The sequence below is a fragment of the Podarcis bocagei genome (assembly GCF_964188305.1).
Source record: "Podarcis bocagei genome assembly, chromosome: 1".
Taxonomy (NCBI): Eukaryota; Metazoa; Chordata; class Lepidosauria; order Squamata; family Lacertidae; genus Podarcis; species Podarcis bocagei.
The window spans coordinates 81,365,020-81,385,481 of NC_138125.1; the positions used below are offsets into that span (position 1 = coordinate 81,365,020).

The following is a 20,462-nucleotide window of genomic DNA, read 5'->3' on the forward strand; positions in this document are numbered from 1 at the left end:
GGCAAACCATGGACACAGCAGGTAAAATACATAATATTGTACTAAAGACCCTGAAAAGAAAATGTTCCCTACTCCTGTGTATCTCATTTATTCCTGATAACTGCTGAATTCACATCAGTGTTTGGGGGGTTCTTAGGGGCCATTCCAACCTACCACAAAAAACCAGAAAAAAACATGTCTATAACATTATAACTAAGGACCACAGGGGCATCTTGAAACACATTAACTATGCAGGAGTAGCCAACCAGGCCTTTGGCTGATTAACATCTTATTTCCCTTTTAAATGGGTTTGTGGGAGGAGGGGTGGGGTTCATTGGTTTGTGTTTCTTGTTCTTGTTTTTATCATGTATTTTGTGTTTTAATATTGCGTTTTATGTTGTGAACCACGCTAAGATCTACAGATGAAGGGCGGTATACAAATTTAATAAATAATTATAATTATAATGCCTTCCAGATGTTGTTGGACTACAACTTCCTCCTTCCCTGACCATTGGCCATGCTGGCTGAGGCTGATGGAGGCTGGAGCCAAAAGCATATTGGGAACACCACATTGGATACCCTGACCTAAAATTTCATGCAAGGAAGTTAATTTGTTGTCCAGCTGCATAATTTCTTTATCAAAGTAGAAAAGTGTCAGCCCCCCACATACATAAATTTAAATCTTTTTATGATCTGCAGAGACATGACTTCTTAATCCAACATGAAAGAAACACCTTCTAGGTAGAAATGTAGTGAAGGGACACTTATAGACTGAAAAGTCTTGGGAAGCCTTGTGCCAAAACAGTTCTGCCCCATCCCCACCCACAGAAGGTAGATGCTGAAGAGTACACCCATACGGCTTGTTTGCCAGATGGGAAGAATGAACTATAACCTTGAAACATAAACCCATCTATATTAGCAGGTTGCAGACAGTATCTTAAAATCCATGCATATCCAGAAAGATAAAGCAATTCCACAAATGCTACCAATGTCACTTGCAATAGGAAATATTGTGTCCTGTCATCCCACTCAAGGTTATGTAGTGTTTTAACACATCCAGAATACTTCGCCATGTAATGTGACATGACACCGCTTCATCAAGCTTCATAAATTCTGAAGGGGTTGGAGATCCTAACACAGGTTTCCTCCACCAGGGCAGAAAACTGAAATAAGGAAAGCATGCTGCAAAGGGGAGCAAGCATATTTCCTGGTGAAATCCTAGGTGCTGGCTAGTGGGCGAAAGGGTGAGGGTCAAGAGAGAATTTTTATTAAAAATATTGCCTCAGGCTTAAGGAACCCAATTCCTTCAGAAAAGGGAATTGCTTCCCAAAACAGAATATTTCGTTCTGAAACAGCCTCACATTTTATCAAAAGTGACAGCTCATTGTGAGAACAAGGTGTGCATGAGCTCCCTCTTTTCAGCACGAAAAGCAGGATTTACTACAAGGTTCCATTGGTTCAAGACTATTGTTAAAAAAAACTATTAATATTTTTATATCTCTTGCCACAAAATTTTACCTCCTCTTCTAAGAGACATAGATATTGTTATGGGTATGTACGTGTGTGTGTGTGTGTGTGTGTGTGTGTGTGTACACAAAGCGACTGATAGGATTTTTAAGGCATCACACAGCACTTCAGAAAGTGCTGGCTCCCAGAGGAATGCAGTTAGATGCAATACCAGAAGGGTGATATTCAACTAACAAATGTGGGAGTTCAATTACTTCCACTTGTGCAACAGGACTTCTGTCCCATGCTATCCGAAAACCAGCTCCAGAGGGTTGGGGGAACCCCCAGAACAGATTTAGGAGCCACATGGTGTGGGGGGAAGTCCAACTGTGTAACAGAAGTCCTTCTGCTTGCTGAAATACAAGCCTAATATCATACATTTATTACAGTAACTAATAACACAGAGATATTAAAGTTTTAAAGCAAATGTTTCCACTTCTGGCTTCTTCAGTATACTGTACCTCCCCCCAAAGCCACTGTGTCTGGGTTTTACAGGACTGCAGTATGAAGGGAGAATTGCCCCAAAATGGGAGCCCTGTACAAATGGTGCAAAATTCCTCCACCTGATTTCAGGGAATTCGCCTCTCACTGCAGTCCCTTATGGCAAAGCCCTCAATACTTGCTAGGCCTCATCAACTTTCTGAAGGGTACAGGTGGAAGAGGGGAAGAGAAAGATTGGTTGCCCAAGCTACCTTCCCATTTGTTAGTTGCATCCCCTGATTTTTTACAAATGGACTGCTCTGGAAACTTTGTTCTCATTACACAGTTTCCCCCCAGGTATGCATAACTCTGAATGCTGAATCCAGATCTTTACACTGCAGTCTGAAATGAAGAAATTTAAACCTGCTGCATGTAGTTCAGTAAATCAACATCAACATAAACGAGAACTTTAAAAGGTTTTAAGGGTGTTTGGCTGTGTGCAGAACTGAATGAGGGACCTTTTGCATGGCAAGCATGCGCTCAATCGCTGAGCTATGGGGTCGATGCGATCCATGCTACAAATCAGTTGCAGTCCAAAAGCCCCCGGGCTTTCGCTAACCAGATGAATGAAGTTGAGATGCCATTACTTCTTTTTCTAAACACTTTTTAAAAAACAACAACAACACCCTCTAATTTCAGCAGAACTGAATGTATATGCAATTCCTGCTTAATTTTTTTAATGCTTAAGAAATGTGCTGGCCAATTCTTGTCAACAGAAAATCAATTAAATCTAATGGTGCACCAAACAGAACTTCAGGCACTGATGTCCCTCAAGTTCTGCTTGGTGTAGCCTTCATGAACATGGTTGATTAGGTGAGCAGATTATATGCATTCATCTCCCCTGCAGGAGCATAGAAAGCTGCCTAATGGTCCATCTAGCACAGTATTATTTAGAGAGGCATAGTGTCTTCCAGATGTTGTTAGACTCCAACTCTCCTCAGCCCTGACCACTGGCCTTGCTGTTTGGGGCTGATGGGAGTTGCAGCCTGACATCTGGATGGCTGCTGATCAAGACTCTGCACTGACCAGCAACTTCTCTCCAGTGTTTGAGGCCTGGGTCTTTTGCAGCCCTTCCCAGAAATGCCAGGGATTGAATCTGGGGCCTCTTAACACACAGCGTATGGGCTCTGCCCATGAGATCTGGCCTTTTCTCTCAGGGGCATCATCTTCAGCCCTTCTATAAAATGGATTCTAAGAAGAACTGGGAGAAGTTGACCTTAAAATAACGTTACCTATTGCATCCGGAATAAAAAAGTTATAACCAAGAAGACTGTAATGAAGCACCGATGGAATAATCCCTTTCAAGCCAGCGTAGCTCCAGTCGGACTGGCGGGGGCTCATTTGGAGAAAGAGCGGCAGGTGGCTGGCTCTAGAAGCAGCAGAAACAGACCAGGAGTCAAACTGGAAACACTGAAAGGCAGTAATCATTCAGTCTCCCCCAAACTCGACGCCCTCTAGATGTTGTTGAATCACAACTCCCATAACACCTGACTTAGCCATTCTGGTTGGAGCCGCTGGCAGCTGTTGTTCAACAACACCTGGAGAGTACCAGGTTGAGGGAGGCCAACTTAAGGCACAGGTGCAGCATTGCATCAAAGTCATAGACAGTTCTAAGGACGCATTGCCACATAGCAGCTGGTGGCTTGGCTTCATGCTAGGGTTGCCATATATTGAAGAGCAAAAAAGAAGACACTTCTACTTTTAACTATGGGTAAAAAAAAAGGTAAAGGACCCTTGGATGGTTAAGTCCAGTCAAAGGTGACTATGGGGTTGCGGTGCTCATCTCGCTTTCAGGCCGAGGGAGCTGGCGTTTGTCCACAGACAGCTTTTCGGGTCATGTGGCCAGCATGACTAAACCACTTCTGGCGCAACAGGAAGGTAACTACCATTTACCTTCACGCCACAGCAGTACCTAATTCTCTACTTGCACTGGTGTGCTTTCGAACTGCTAGGTTGGCAGGAACTGGGACAGAGCGATGGGAGCTCGCCCTGTTGCGTGGATTCGAACTGCTGACCTTCTGATTGACAAGCCCAAGAGGCTCAGTGGCTTACACCACAGCGACTCTCATTTTACACACCTATGAAAAAGAGGACGTGCCCTGGAAAAAGAGGACATATGGCAACCCAGTTCATGCAAGCTGAAGCCACTTTTCTGGAAAGGAAGAGCCCATGCTGAAAGCACATCCATGCCTCTGTTCATTAGCTCACACTGTCCCCCACGACTCTCCTTCAGATTACAGCAGCACCAGCAGCAAATGACAAGGACAGAGAAAGGGGTGGAAGGGGGATGTGAGATTTCCCCTAAAATAAACTTTTAATGAAATAAAAACAAGGGTCAGGAGATGGTGCACACTAATAGGATGCCCTCGGAAACAAACAGTTTGGAGAGTTATTCTGAGACGAACCTCGTGCCGGCGCTAATTATTGACGAGTTTCCCAATGCAGCTGCCATTGAGGCTAAAATGTGAATGTACTTATCCCCTCCAAGTTCTGTGGGAGGTGGGACTGCTTGCTCCATAAACCAATTGCCTTCGCCACTTTCGAAAACCAAATACTCTGCTCCCAGTCGCTGCCTCAAGAGGCTCACTTGGTCCATGTACCAGAGCACCGCAGCCCGGCTGGTCACATTTAGCTGAGCAGAAAGCTGCCCTTTCCATCTGGTGAGCAGCGGCACCTGCAATAGGAAACAGCCATCAGAAGAGAACAGCAGAAGCATAAAGGGCTAGGCTGACTTCCTGGTTCACCTCATGTGCAGGTAACCAATGTGGGGCCCCCCAGAAGGTTATGGGCTCCAACTCCCATCGGCCTCAGACAGCATAGCCAATGGTCAGGCATGATAGCAGTTACAGTCCAGCAATATCTAGAAGCTACCATATTGGATGTTCCCTGCCTAAACTAATAGTTGGCAGCGCCAGATTAAGGGGAGTGCAGGCACCATTTGTGAGCACTTGGTTTCAAGGTTATGCTCTCCGAATTGCAGTACTCCTTGCCTCAAATTCTGAGCAGAATCATATGAACACAGCATAGAATATTTTATAGCTAATGTGCATTTTCAAAACAAAGGCATCACTCTGTATTTATGTGTATCATGGGCACTAAGGCAATTTTTTAGGCAATAGATTATTTGTTTTTTAAAAAAATGATAGCCTGCTACATTACATTGCTTAATAAAACATGGCCTGAAATATATTTCTTTTGCAGACACAATTGAAGATACAGTATAGCTATAATTTCCTGAAATTGGTTATAGGCCCAAGAACCATTATTTAGGTACAGCTTGATTATTGATTACAAGAGCCTTACTAGACATGATGTGGGAAATCAATTATTAGGTATCCTGCCATGATTTTACTTTCCTAAAAGTCACTGTAAGTGACCCAACACTCACACACCCAGTTTAGATTGAGGTTACGGCATGGAGATAAAGGTTTCCCCTCTATATAGCTTCCTTTCTATGGCTGTATTGCTTATTTTTGCCTCTGCAGCTCAGGGAGGGTAATTCGCATCAAGGCTTTGGTACAAGGAAGGAAGGTAAGACCCCCTTCCTACCGTGTCACCTACCAGGGCTCCATCCAAACAGGGGTCATGGTAGCTGCTATCAGGAGAAGAAAAATGCTGATTGGCAGTGCTTGCAAAGGCACAGGGTTTGCAAGTGCAAACACTCAACTTATTGTCAGCTCCTGCAGACTCCTGTGTCTTGGTCCATTGAGTGTGATTTCAAACTGCCCAGGCAAAATAAAGCACTTCACCTGACTTCACTGTGATGCCAACTGAATGACAAGTGGGCAGTCCCATCTACTTGTCAGAATGGCCAGCAGGGGGCAGGGTGAGGGACCTAGACATCCAATCCAAAGGCTGGAAACAGCTCCTCAACCCTGGTATAGAGTCATAGAATGGGAAGGTACCATGAGGGTCACCTAGTCCAGACCCCTGCAATGCAGGAATCTTTTGCCCATTGTGGAGCTTGGACCCACAACCTTGCAATTAAGAGTCTCACGTACTACCAACTGGGTGGATCCAATCACGCATCTCTGACATAACATGTGCTTTGGCTCATTTGGCTAATGTATGTTGAGCAAGCCGAGAAAGCCTTATACCTACTGGTTCCTTCCAGGTTAGGAACCTCTAGATGTAATTGGTCAAGTGCAAGAGGTGATATTAGGGAATTGTACCGAGTAGTCACCAGATTCAGAGTGGCGGCTCAGCCAAAAGTCTTCTTTGCCTTCTTGTAGAGACATCTGAAAAAGCTGGGAGTTGATGCTTGCAAAAGGGGACACAGTTATGGAAAGCTTTAGATGTTTTGTAAGTGAGGAGTTCATGGCAAGCCTTGGACCATGCAACCCTTTTCGTCTCATCACAGGTAAAAACTTGTGTTCCTGAAAGAAGAGAGAATAGTGTGCACCATTAGACAAGGATTTTGTCATAGGACCAGGGACTGAAGGTAAGACTAAACAGCAAAACACACTCTGCTATTTATTTAACAGGGTCTCAAGATGACATCTCCAAGAAATCTTACCCTACTTCTGTTTAATATTTCAGCACAAAAAAACAGAAGTGCAGGAAGTAGTGTGTGTGTGTGTGTGTGTGTGTGTGTGTGTGTGTGTTTAAAAAGGCACCACACCACACCAGGTTTGGCATAATTTGAAAAAGCTCTTCAGTCCTGCTGCTGGTAACAGCTATAAAGGCTCTTAAAGCAGTAATTAAAGTCAAAGTGGTTTAGATGGAGCTTCCACTCACAAGATTCACATAGCCTTGGCTTGAACAATGTTGCAGTATTCCAGTGAATGGTCTGGAATGTAGAAGATAAGGGTTTATGGACCTAGTTAGAGCCTAGATGGAATGCCAATAGGAGCCCCACTAGCTTAAGCCTTAATAAGTTAAGTTCACCAGTTGCTATCTAAACAGTCAGATTAAATAGGAGATAGATTCAAATAGGAGATAGTCCAATAACATTTATATGGTGTTAATGGGAATCTATTAAGGAATCAGTCCCAACTAGGGATGGACAAAAATATTATTTGGTCTGCAAGTGAACTGACCTAATACACACTTACCAAGCTAAAATACCAATCAGAACATAGCTGCCCTTCAGATTTTGCACTTCCCTGAATTTTGCAATATAGTTATCAGTTTAATAAATAAATAAAAATGATGTTTTGGGGGGAAATGTTTAGATAAAACATGTATTCAAATACATATTTTGTGATAAAACATGTACCTAAGTAGATACAGTATTTAACTATTAATTTATGTGAATAAATGTATGTGAAATTGACATAGATCAAAAATAGGCTGATTTGCTCATTTCCCAATTCCCAAATAGGCTGATTTGCTCATTTCCCAATTTCACTGGGGTTAAATCTAACAGAGGGATATGGATGATAAAAAATAAAGTTTTGTGAGAATTAAGACAAGTATAATAATTTTTTTGTATTTTTTTAAAAAACACTTGTGGGTTTGCATCTATAAAATTGCCTCCCATGCTTAGACATATTGGACTACTGGTGCACGTGTGTGTGTGTGTACAACTGTGTGCCAAGTAGCTGTGCAAAACCCCTGTTGAAAAACTGGACTCTGTATTTTATTTGTCTGGTGATATCAAACACCAAATCTAGCTGTTGTCAAAGTCTGTGAAAACACTCCTGTACATGGAAAATGGGAGTTTGCTGGCTAAGGTTTTGAAAAGTGATACTTTAGCTATAACAATTTAATGCAGAATGCTGGGAAAGATATATATTTGAGGAATTAACAGGGTGGGTGGAAATGCTGCCCTCAAGCTCTGCAGCTTGCCCATGGCCTCCAAAGATGCACATACCGTATTACCAAGTAGCACTGTGGAAAGTTCACTGAGCGTGATTAGCCCCTCCCCGAGGTGATGCCTTTGCAGTCTGTTGAATAAATATCTTAATCCTCGCTCCACCTTGGCAGCAGAATCTGCTGTTCTGTAATAGCTCCAGACAGGCAACCTGTATTGGTGTAGTTAAAGAAAGAAGCCTTGCTTGAGCTTAACACCTATTTATTATCCAGCCCACAGGTTTTTCAAGATGAGAAGGAAGTCACAAAACTAAAATAGCTGGGTTAAACCAGCATATCTAGTATATGCCTGCAGATGTTTAAAAAGGGAGGGGACTCGTGTCGGCAGAAAACTTATGTTCCTGTCTAATAGGATATGCAAATTCCCCACTTGATTCCATTTCTCAGGTTCATAAGGTAAAGGTAAAGGACCCCTGACAGTTAAGTCCAGTCACGAATGACTCTAGTAGTTGCGGCACTCATCTCGCTTTACTGCCCGAGGGAGCCGGCGTTTGTCCGCAGACAGTTTTTCCGGGTCATGTGGCAGGCATGACTAAGCCGCTTCTGGCGAACCAGAGCAGCGCACGGAAACGCTGTTTGCCTTCCCGCCAGAGCGGTACCTATTTATCTACTTGCACTTTGACGTGCTTTCGAACTGCTAGGTTGGCAGGAGCTGGGACTGAGCAACGGGAGCTCACCCTGTCATAGGGATTCGAATCATCAACCTTCCAATCGGCAAGCCCTAAGCTCAGTGGTTTAGACCACAGCGCTACCCGAATCCCTTCTCAGGTTCATAGTATAATATTAATCAGGACTGGCCCTACTGCAACATACTCTATGTGCAGCTACCTTTGAAGGTGACTCAGAAACTGCAATTAATTCAGAATGCAGCTGCTAGACTGGTGACTGGGAGCAGCTGCCACAACCATATAACACTGGACCTAAAAGTGGGTTATATATATAAAAGGAATAACAAAACCAACTACTACTATTTTACAGTCTGCCTTTTTGGATTTCTGTTATACACCTTTGCATGTACCCATACCCTTAAGATCTTGCCACCCTATAGCTGGTGGGGTGCTTAATGTCAGACCACACTTTTCTGATATCTTTCTTACCTTAGTATGTCAGTATCTGGCAGCTTCCGCTGATGTCCTGAAAGCTGGCTTCCCACTTCCTGATGGGCAGACGTGATGTTTTGACTGACACACACTGTGTACTGCAGGGATGCCATGTTGACGCCAAGGGTACTCTCAAGGCAAAAATGTTTGTTCCTCTCTACTGAGAGGAAGATGGGTATGTCTGAGGCAATCATCACTGTCACTCCTTTAGAGATAACAAACACACAAAGGTATAAAAAAGAAATCAGACAGTTAGGACTGTGCTTTACTTTGTCATGCATTTGATGAAATTCCAGTATCATTTTTTAATCCAGTGTGAGAAATCAGAACTCACTCACTTCCATTTCTGTGCAGATGATGACAAAACGGCATAAAACAGGAACTCTGCTTTTTGTTGTTGTCAAAGGCACATAAGCCTTGCAGAGATTGCGAGTTATATTGCTCATGGCTGAGATCGTAAACATTCTGTTGTTTACTTATTGCATAATATGTCTAATAACTATAATTAGGTATCAAAATCTCGTAACTGATTGAATACTATCAATGTAATTAGATTTTTTTCTTCTTTTAATAATGGGCTTGCGAAGCATCGCCAAACTGAACACAGCCCGGCCTTCCAAAGTTGTTGATCCTGACAGAGAATCCTCCTCATAGGGTGATACTCAGCCCAGAGACGTGGTATATCCTCCTTTAGGAAGAGTCATTCCCTGTCCTTCTAAAATGCAACACGGCAAAGAGACATGGATATTGCTGGCGTATTAACTAGCAACATTTCTGACCTTTGGCCATGCTAGCTGGAATCCAACAACATCTGGAGGGCACCATGTTAGCAATCCCTGCTCTGTACGCTAGTGGCAATTTCATGTCTTCTGAAATTCTGCCATGCTATTAATGTCACACGTCAATAAGTTACTATGAGCTATGGTGCAGAAGGGAAATTGACTAGCAATTTTGCCTGGCCAGTGTAGACATTTTAGACAAATTAGAATACAAACCAGTTCAAATTTTATGTGCCTGGGGCTAATGTACTAGGATTTAATGCATTGGTAGAAAGGGAATGGGATGCGGGGAGGGCATATCCTTCCTCATACATTTTCACCTTTCTTTTTTGTTACGTTAGTTTTTGTTTTTTAAGGAAGGCAAATTTGAGCTGTTCCTCAGAAAGAAAAGAAAGTAAGAGGAATTCCCACATCAAACGCTAATATTCGAAATCATTGCTGCACAATGCACTAGTAAGGTGGTCGTATACACACTGCAAAAAAGAGGAACTGCGTCAACAAAAAAGAGGGCACGGGATTGCATAAAACTTGCATATGCTACTTTATATATGTATAATCTCACTGTAATGGGAAAGAATGTGGCCAGGTGACCTGTGCTGGTGGACAGCTTGAAGACTCCTGCTCACTCTTCCTTCTTATGGTTCTTTAAAACTGGATTTGGACCAGACAGCCATTCAAACAGAGGACTGTCCTCTGTAAAGTAGAGTCCATGGCCATCCAACTATTAAGGTATGATACATCACTCTCTGTTCACTGTATCAGTGAGGCAGGTACTTGATGTAGCTAGCCACCTTTCTTGGAGAAGATATAACCCTAGTTACCTTCTTAATTTTTCACTCAGTTGGACTGTATTAAAAAGAAAAGAAAAGACTAAAGCCATAGAAAAGCCATTTACACTCAACAATGTTGGGAAATCAAGCGAGGAAGGCAACTCTTACCAGTTGATCCCAAAAAATATCTTTCTAAGACAGAGCCATAAGCATCTGGGGTTTTGGCGAGGTTGCTGATAATGAACGGCTGGGACTTGATGCTCACGTTGTTCAGAGGCCAATGCTGGCTGCTGACACTCGCTCCTCCATACCAGGAAATATTTACCATGGAAAAGCAGTCCTAGAAAGCAAAGTATTACAGAAAAACTAATGTATAATTTTGAAGAATAGCCTTGGTTAAATCTATAAAATATGCAAGGGTACATGTTTGTGCCCATATGACCTGTCCTTGCTCCAACCTTATTCACCCAGCTGTGGGATTATTTTTACTCAACTATTCAGTTTTCCCCAGACCCTTTTAAAAGCATTTACTTCCACTGAACAAATGAGATCAGCAAGTTTAACTTCCCATGTGATTGCATAATCACTGGCTAATAGCACAAGGCCTCTTAGATGAAAGCCTAGACACATTTCAAAGGGGATTTTGGAGTTTTTGAAGGCATCAGGGTTAACATTTATGTCGTCTCCTTTACACCGTAAGGTTGATCAGCCACTAACGAGGGGAAGATTTCTAGTCATATTTCTCAAACGGTTTTGTACCAATTGTCTATCACTGTGCCAGAAATGCCTCTCCAGTGTCTGGCTTTGTTGCGTCTTGACGCTTGTAATAAGTGGTTCATTAATTCTTTATTATGTAAATCCAGATTGTTGTCTTGAAATATATTTAATAAAGCTAATTCTGGCTTGGCTTTCCCATTTTATAACCAAAACTGGATGTCAGTTCCCCCCTGCCTTCCCTGAGTATAGGGAAAGGAGCATAACTGATTATACCATGCACACTCGTGCTACAACTGCTTCCGATAAACAGGTTTGGCAGATGTGGAGAATGTTCCAAAAAGTCTGTTTGATCATGATGACAGCAGGATAAAAGAAACCTGCCTGTTGTGTAGACCAAAAGCAAGTTGCCTTTATTGTATCACTTAGAACTCTCCTAAAAAACAATGCATGTTTCCAGTCTCTCTACTTCTTTCTTACTTAGTCTTTGATATGCATCTGAATGTTGCTCCCTGGGCATTCTCAGCCCCTAATGCAATCAGTGCAAGAGTTTCTCCGTATTATTGTACAACTGAGAAGTCTTTTGTTCCATATGCTTAGTCTTTATGGGACCATGATAACACAAAGCTATGGCAAGGTCCTTTCAATTCAATCTATGAATCTCTGAAAAAAGGCTTGGCTTCATTTTTGAGACTTTGATTAGGGTACTCCTATGATTGCTAAACCTTTTGAAAATCTGCAGAAATTCTAGCATGAACCAGAATGTCTAATTGAGGTCAAAGAATTTGACCCAGTGTGAGCCTCATGCTTAAAACTGAGTGATTTAATTAGAGCTGTTTATGCTAACTGGCCTCTTCCTCCCCAAGATCCTGAACTAAAAATTGTATTTTACATAGAAAACATGACTGCACAGATTTTGAATTTCTTTCAGGTACTACTAGCATACCAGTACACTAAAGCAAACAAGGCATATGCTGTGCATTGAGAGCAAAAATAGGTCAGATAGTCAAAGTAAGCAGATCACCCACTGATTTAAAAAGCTGTTTTCATTCAAGCTTTGCATTTCCTATGTCTTTAATTCCAAAATAAAACCTCAATTGGCTGGAATGTACATTCTGTTTGTTTGTATTTTAAATGTATCTTTATTTTATTTTTAATTATTATTTAAAAGCATTTCCGCATTAGCATTGCCAATGAGTGGTGCATTCCTGATTCAAGAGAGTTATTTACATCGCTCAAGAAAATACCCCTACTTCCAACCAAGTATGTCAGATTAGGATCACATTCTTTTGAATTGTTCTAATTTCTTATATGCTAATAGGTCCACATAAATATTTTTTAACCTGTCTCAGATCCTGAGATGGTTGAGGCTGAAAAGCCAAGTGCAAAAATAAATAAATTTCTAGATATTGCTGCAAAATCCTGTCCATAAAATATGTGTTTAATGCTGACTCATAAACATAATTACTTGGAGGAAAATCCCACGCATTTCAGTGGGATGTTTCATATGCCTGGGACTGCTGCCCAAATCCTATATTGTTGAAGAAGTTCATACATGCAGGGGACGCCAAAACACTCCTATCCAGCTTTCAGTATATCCAGAGAGAAACACAGTTCTTAGATTTCAATGCCGGCGCAGATAGATTTGTTACTTTCACAAGAATTATAAAGCACCCCCACCTCATTTTTTGAAGCACAGAAAAAAAGCTGTTTTGAAGACACCCGCTGTCATTCCATGATAAATAATAATAATAATAAGTTATGTCATGACTATGGTGGCAAGGGAACTTTCTTAGCTTGCAATTTTCAGAGACCGATATGATTTTAGGTATTACTTGGTTCATTTTTAGAAAGGTGGTTCTTCCACTCTGGTTATACACAGCACTACAATGGTGCAGAGCTAGAACTGATTTTGGATTTAGCTGGCTGATTTACTTTTGTATTCTTGCAATTTTGTCTTTGTGTGCAAATATCTTGGTATTTGCCAAGGGATCCTGGAGATTCTTTTAGGGGGTTGAACTTTTACCTTAAAAAACCAAGATTTTCATAAATAGGCAACAACAAAAAATGCAGATCTACATTTGCTGCAAGGACCAAGTTTAAGATGTCAATGCTTGTTTTGATTAGCATGGATATTACTGGCATCTTTATCAGTGTTGATGTTCACACTCTGTAAAGTTTATTGGCAATGCGACATGAGCGTAATATTTAGTGAAATAAACTGAGGCTATAGTTCATTACCTGGATCTTAACCTGGCAGTGCAGAGGCGTCCAACCGATGCTGTAACACTCCGTGTTGGAAGAAAGGCTGGACTCCAAGGAGATTTTCAAGTGTGCGGTGGCTTCCCAGGTGTAACAGAATTCTGTCTTGTTTATCCAACACAGATTCTTCATTAAAGGTACCTCCACATCTGAGAGTCTTCCCATGTGAATCTCCAGGAAAGTTTTGTCCTCACTCAGAGTCTGCAGGATGAGGGAATGAGCTTTTCTTTCCCAAATAAGACCACTGGAGTTCCCTTTCAGGATCCAATTTTTGTTTGGCTGATCCACCACTTGCCAGTAGATAATCCCAATGGTCATCACAAAGAACACAGTTACCCCAAGGCAGGCAATTGCTCCTTTCCAGGTCTCATTCATTTCCTTCAGCCCAGAATCCCACGTCACCTCTGGAACTGGAGTCAGGTTCCTGGGACGATTGTGAGGCATTTTACTCACACGAAGAATATTTCCCCCCCTAATGATCTAGGAAGGACTCTCAAGGCACAGAGCTCTCCCCTTTTTAGAGCTTTGCAGGAAGCTCAGTTCAGATTTGATTCTTCCCCCCCTGCTGTCCATGAGTAACTTCACACTATCCCTGCCCAGGGGAGGGAGAGAACAAAAAAGAAGTGGGGAAAGGTACAACACTTCTCACTGCATTACATTCAAAAGAGAGACTTAAGTCTGGGGAAGTGATTCTAGCCAGTTCTGCGCTAGCAGCATAGAAAGCCTCCAAAATATAGCTGCAAATGTGTGGTGTCAGATCCATTTGCCCCTGCCGGATTTGTCCTAGGTCCTTGAGCCATGACATTTCTTTGGCCTGTCGGACTGTGCCTAATCAGGAACTCTGTCCATAGCTTAATAGAAGCGCACATATGCAGTGAGACCCTGGATCCTAGATGAGAGACAGCCTGCTCACAGAACAGGTAAGTGGGAAGCATCTGTGTTATAAGAAACGACAAACTGTCAATCCAGCTCCACTTCTGGGTTTGGACTCAACCTTTTGAAGCCCCCAAAACCGTAACAGGGACCCACAGATGACCAGCTCACTTTGAAAGCATCGTTAAAGCTTATTAGCCCTGAATATGGTTGCCAAATCAAAATTACAAGCCAGGAGTCTGAAATAATAAATGTCTTATTATATTCTGTTGAGCTATCACAGTTTTGAAGAGTGTTAATCATAAATCTTTGATGATGTAAATAAGCACGGGGTCCTTGAATGTCAAATTGAATTTTTAGCATTTAAATTAGTGAGGGCTTGAGTCTTTGAACAGGATACTTTACAGATGTCAGATGTCACGGTGTTACATTATGCACAATAGATATCGTTATGTATTTGGTCTTCTTGGCTCTGGTCAGATTTCACACAGAGTGCATTAAACACTCTATATTATTTTTAGGAGCCGTGCAGTGCAATCTTATGCATGTTTACTCAGAAGTAAGTTTAACAGGGATAACTCCTTGATAAATCTGTTTTAGGATGGCAGCTTAATTGAAATTATTTTCTAATGAAGAACAGACCCCCACATACACAACCCCCAACGTTTTAGAGATTCTCCCTCACTCTTTTTAACCACTTCTTAATTTTAAAAGACAGAGGCAGAACCTTTAGCTTTCAGGGCTCTTTTGCAAAGGGAAAAATGTTTACTTAAAATATTCCATTTAACCCCAACAAAGATCAGCTTTTCATTAATATAAACCAGATAAGCTCAACTGAAAGAGCTATGCTGGTTACACAACAAAGAACACAATTCATTCTCTTTCCAAATGTTATTTTTCCAAATCAAAGTTCTGGGAAGGACATAAAGATCTGGACTAGTTTTCATTTGCTTTCAGGTAGAGCTTAGAAAATAGTTTTGGCACAAACACTACCCTCTCCCAAAGAGAGTAGGGTTTGCCAAAGGGAATGCTTCTTCCTCCACAAGCACTGTTTTCAAAATAAATTAAGGCAAGGCAAGAATGGCACAATAAAAACCAGCAGCTTTAAATGTGGCGGAGTTTTATAACTTCACATATCTCTTTAACCTGCCAGAACCAGGACTGACAAACACCTGAACTGGGCAGTTCCAAGTCCCATATTCATGGAAGTCATTTAGAGTGTTCTATCACAACTTGTTTCCACTCTGTGGCCTCATAAACACAATTCGCAGTTCAAACATCACATCAAACAATAATTTGAAGCAAACTATACTCTAATGTGTAGAACCCTGCTCAAAAGTTCCAGTGGCATTCCTGCGCTTGCTACCATCATGCTATAGATGAAAGAAGCTCAAGTCTTGGTTTGTTGGGCTGTCTGAACCCAGGCTTGTGACTTGTTTCTCCAAACAAACCACAAGTGGTAAACCAAGAACCAACTTTGGCTACCACTCAGTTTGGAAGAAATAAACCATGAGTCTGGATTTCAACAACATGACAAGACATTTTGTTTGGTCCATGGCACAGCAGCAGGGGAGGAGCACCCCAGAAACTGCTAAGCAATGTGCACCAGCATGCTGGCGATTTACATGAATGCACAGTTTGCTTTGCGAAGCATGCAAAAACATGGATCAGACTGCATTGCTAGTATACAAATGAACTATATGCTTACTTAATCCACAGAAGTTTAAAATCAGTCCCAGAGCAATTGACTCACCTGAAACTGAAGGGAACCGATCAAGGTTCCAGAGCAGCGATTTGGCATTGTTTCCAGAGCTAACTGGATTCCTGCGGCGGGAGGAAATAGCACTTGATTAGCGGGTGATATCATGGTACAACAGCTGAAGGGCCAGTAAGTGCAAATAAGGATTAAGGAAATATGACAAAGAAGTCTTTGAGTCTGAAACATAATGCAAAGCCATCCAGAAAGTCTTATTGACCCCAGATGGTTCTGATCCATGTGTCAGTCATAAACTTAATCTAAAGTGGGGGGGCGGGGCGGACTATATTTTGAAAAAATATATATGAACGAATTCCTATGGCCCACAAATAACCCAGAGATGCATTTTAAATAAAAGCACACATTCTACTCATGTAAAAACACCAGGCAGGCCCCACAAATAACCCAGAGGTGCATTTTAAATAAAAGGACACATTCTACTCATGTAAAAACACACTGATACCTGGACTGTCCACGGGCCAGAGTTAGAAGGCAATTGGGCCGGATCTGGTTCCCAGGCCTTAGTTTGCCTACCCATGGTTAAGAGTAAAAGAAAAAGGACAAGGCCCAGCTGTTTACGAGGAACTCGAAGGCTTTTATTGAGTGTTTTAACAATAAATCATTGCTGTCTGATATATAAGTGTGTTTCCATTTGTTATGAATGCATTGGATTCCTCTCATCTCTCATAAACAATAAGACTAAATTGTGGCTTTAAGGAAGCCAGCTATCTCCATTCAATTTCCTATTCTTCCTCTAAGTAGCTTAGGGAAGTGAACATGTTTCTCCCATCACCTCCACCACGTCTGCTTATCCTCACAACAACCCTGTGCAGAATCCAATGTAGAGCTAAGTGAACATTCCGTCAACACAAGGATTTCTGCTTGTGCAATGGAACATTTCCCCCCTCTCCTCCCCCTGTGCACCCCCTAAATCTGTTCTAGGGGCTCCCTCCCCCTAATCCTCTGGAACAGGTTTGGCGAGGCCACCAGGCACGCATGGGGAGAGAGGGAAGTTCCATTGTGCAAAAAAATACTTGTGCTGGTGGGACAAGGTAGTTGAATGCTGGCCCATAAGGCAGTTAGGCTCAAAAAGACTCACCCAAGATCACCCAGTGAGCTTCATGAGTGAGTATGGATCTGAACCCAGGACTTCCGGGTCCTAGTCTACCACTATAACAACTCCACCATACCATCTCTCCGATTATTGGACAGGTAGGTTTGTGGGAATTACTTTTGTTTGTTTGTCACTACGGTGTGTATTTTTGTGTTTGTATATTGTAAACCACTCTGTGATCCTCAGGTGAAGGGTGGTAATTTAATAAATAGTAAAATAAATAAATGAAAAGGTAGTTCTGAAGGTACTTGATGTCTTCAAGACAGTCAAGCAGGTTTGCATCTGAGAATGTGAAAGTTCTTAGTAATGGAAATAGTTCTAGAACTGTAGCTCCTGAAGAAAGTCTTTAGAAAAGTGCCCAGAAATAATAATAAAAAAAGAATTAATCCACTTTAGGGTTAAAATGAGAAAGATTGGTCATTAGAGTTGAATAGACAATCAGATGGACAAATCATCTGACCTAGTGTAAGGTAGTCTTTTATGTTCCTATTGATTTTTTTAAAATATTGTGAATGTTTTTTTTAATAAAAAAAAATTGTTGAAAGTTGGTGTGTGTTCCTCATCATAATTATTACAGTGATAGTTATTGTTAGGGTAAAGTATGTTATTAGCACATAAAGTGGTTATTAGCACATCCTGACTATAGACAATTGGAAACAGAGATGGAAAAAATGAACACTTCTTTCTCTGCATTCTGTGGTGTAACAACAAATAATTAAGAAGGAAACATTACCAGATTATTCCAGTTTCAATTAAATAGACTTCCAGTAAAATAAACCTTACCTTCTTCTTGTAAGCTGTTGGAAGATCAGCAATTTCACCTGGCAGAAGCCAGAAGCTACGGTAAAAAATACAAAGCAGTAGATGTGACTGTTCCTCAGACAGATTGGTTCTGTGTAATCCAAGGCTTCTAAAATACTGCTTGCAAAAATCTTGGAAAAGCTGTTGAAGAAAAACAGGAGGTTAGTGCTGATCTCAGAGCAAAATGCATCAACAACAGCTGTGGGTGGATACCATTGAACAATTGTGCGTTCGAAGTGATGATGCCATGTAGTGACATCCTAAAGGTTGCCATGATAATGTCATCCTGATCCAGACATCAGAGCAGCAGACCCAAGACAAAACCCACTCATCCAAGCTAGCCAGATATGGTATAACTCATTTTATGCATCCCAGTAAACTAATCAGAAATAACACACAGTCAAAGAACAGGCAATATTGCACCAATTTACTGAGGTACGATAACTACTCTGTAGTTAAGTGATTGTGTATTGTTATTCAATGACATTTCTACTTGTGTAGAGTTGCAAGTCTATATATGTATTTACCGTATATGCACATAATTGCAAGATTTCCAGTGGATGAAACCCATGGTAGTGGTAGCTATGTTTTATGAATCTTTATGAGGTTGGACCCAGCTGAAGCATTGTTGACAAGCCCTTTGAAGGGCAGAGCGAATTTATCAAAGGTGAGTGGTAGAGCACACACGTTCCAAGCAGGTTCAATCTCCATCATATTCAGGTAGGGCCCAGAGAGACTATTGCCTGAAACCCTAGAAAGCCTTTGCCAGTCAATGCAGCTAGGTGGTCAACATGGTCAACATAAGGCAGTTTCCAATGTTCCTGTGACTGTTTGACTAATACGTCAAAAGCATAGATAGAGTGCTTGATAGAAATATTCTCAGGACCCAGTGATTCTAGGGTGTCCTTAGCAAGTCAAGCTCTTCCAACATCTAGTTTCATGACCAATTCTTTGGTTTTAGTTGCTGTTCTCAGATGACAACATTGACCTTGCTACAGGGAACATGGCACTTAAGCTGAAAGATTGGATCCTTCATTTACTTTTTGCTCACACCCCACAAATGACCAAAGCTGCTACAATGGTGACCAGATATGTAACTTAACATACACATGTCAGAAGCAGTGCAGTAATTTAAAAAAATTAAAAGAGTTAACTACACCCCAAACATAAACAAGCACTGGGGAAAGGCTTCTAGTTGGCCCTTTTACAAATGAAAGGTGAATCATTTTCCAGGAACAATAATAATAATTTAACTTTTTTCACAAAAGTAACCTGAAGCAACATACAAGACAAACATTAAAACCAAGTATAAAAATGAGCAAAAAAACAAGCTAAAATGCTTATTGGTAATATGTATAAAAGGGCAGATTCAATTCAACCCACTCCAATAAATAGATGAGCAAAAGAAGTGGCTGCAAATATACTTAAGTGTCCTTTAAATAAATGGCCAAAAGCCTGGGTAATTTTTATTTTTTGCCCGGCACCTAAAAACAGAAAGTGATCCTGCCAGACACGCCTCCCTGGGGAAAGCATTTCACAAATGGGAAGCCACCACTGAAAATGTAGGTTCTCATCTTGCAACCCTTCACACCTCACTTGGAGGAGGTCACATGGAGAAGAGCCTCAGATGATGAACACAGGAGCCAGATGATGAATTCAGGGGGAAGGCTTGTTCAGAATGGTGCAAGTTATTCCTTTTGTTGTTCCCTGTAGAATAATAAAATTGATTCTGTAGAATAGGGACCCTGAGGGACATCTAGTCCAACCCCTTTCAGTGTAAGAATCTCAACTAAAGCATCCATGACAGATGGCCATCCAACCTCTGCTTAAAAACATCTAATGAAGGGCAGTCCACTATCTTCGAAGAAGGTCTGTCCAACTGTCGAATAGCTCTTACCATCAGAAAATTCTTCCTGATATTTAGTCAGAATCTCATTTCTTGTAACTTAAATCCATATGTTCGGATCCTACGCTTTGGAGAAGAAGAAAACAAGCTTGCTTCAGCTTTGGATTTCCAAGTCCTACGTTCCAAGAAAGCTGTGTTTCACTTTCATTCTAGAGTGGTGCTCATTGAAAGTGAGGTATGTCCTCAGGTTCATCTAAAACTCTGAATTATCTCACTGTTGCCATCTGTTCATTCCAACACCTGATGGTTGCTATTTCAAAGACTGCAGGTTTTGAGAGAAGTAGTTGGGGTTTCTCCCCTCCATCTCCCCTTTCAGGAGGTTATAAGCTTTAAAAGGTTTCAACAGCAGATTGCCTCAGGTTCAAACCCCATATTCTTCAAAAGCAGTATAATGGAATCCCCTTAGAACTGCCTGTTAATAGTTACAGGGCTTAGCATACAAGGAACCAGAGTCAGATCTAAAACATGAAAACAGAAGGGAAAATTATAACTCAAAGGCACGAAAGCTCGTTGTATCAGATTTAGCTCATGATAAATACATTTAAAGGGCCTGCTCCTTAACCCACACGGATGCTAACTGAGGCCAGGCGTACAGCAACTGGCCAATA

General features: G+C 41.5%; 1 protein-coding gene across 5 annotated transcripts in view; it reads right to left on the reverse strand.

The window, feature by feature from the left end:
* LOC308596940 (SITS-binding protein-like) overlaps nt 1-20,462 on the reverse strand; it is a 33,814-nt gene that overhangs the window by 12,776 nt on the left and 576 nt on the right. For 2 of the 5 annotated variants that reach the window (XM_081212301.1, XM_081212299.1), the window contains exons 2-10: nt 17,931-18,089; nt 16,031-16,101; nt 13,384-13,605; nt 10,597-10,768; nt 8,877-9,084; nt 7,781-7,931; nt 6,138-6,341; nt 4,371-4,639; nt 3,198-3,334 (exon numbers count right to left, since the gene is read on the reverse strand). In XM_081212301.1, the coding sequence (XP_081068427.1) occupies nt 3,198-3,334; nt 4,371-4,639; nt 6,138-6,341; nt 7,781-7,931; nt 8,877-9,084; nt 10,597-10,768; nt 13,384-13,605; nt 16,031-16,078 (1,411 nt within the window). In that variant the 5' untranslated portion in view covers nt 16,079-16,101; nt 17,931-18,089. Of the gene's footprint in view, nt 1-3,197; nt 3,335-4,370; nt 4,640-6,137; nt 6,342-7,780; nt 7,932-8,876; nt 9,085-10,596; nt 10,769-13,383; nt 13,864-16,030; nt 16,102-17,930; nt 18,090-19,845; nt 20,374-20,462 lie in introns of those variants that run through there. The other 3 variants (XM_081212300.1, XM_081212298.1, XM_081212297.1) reach the window with 3 other exon arrangements.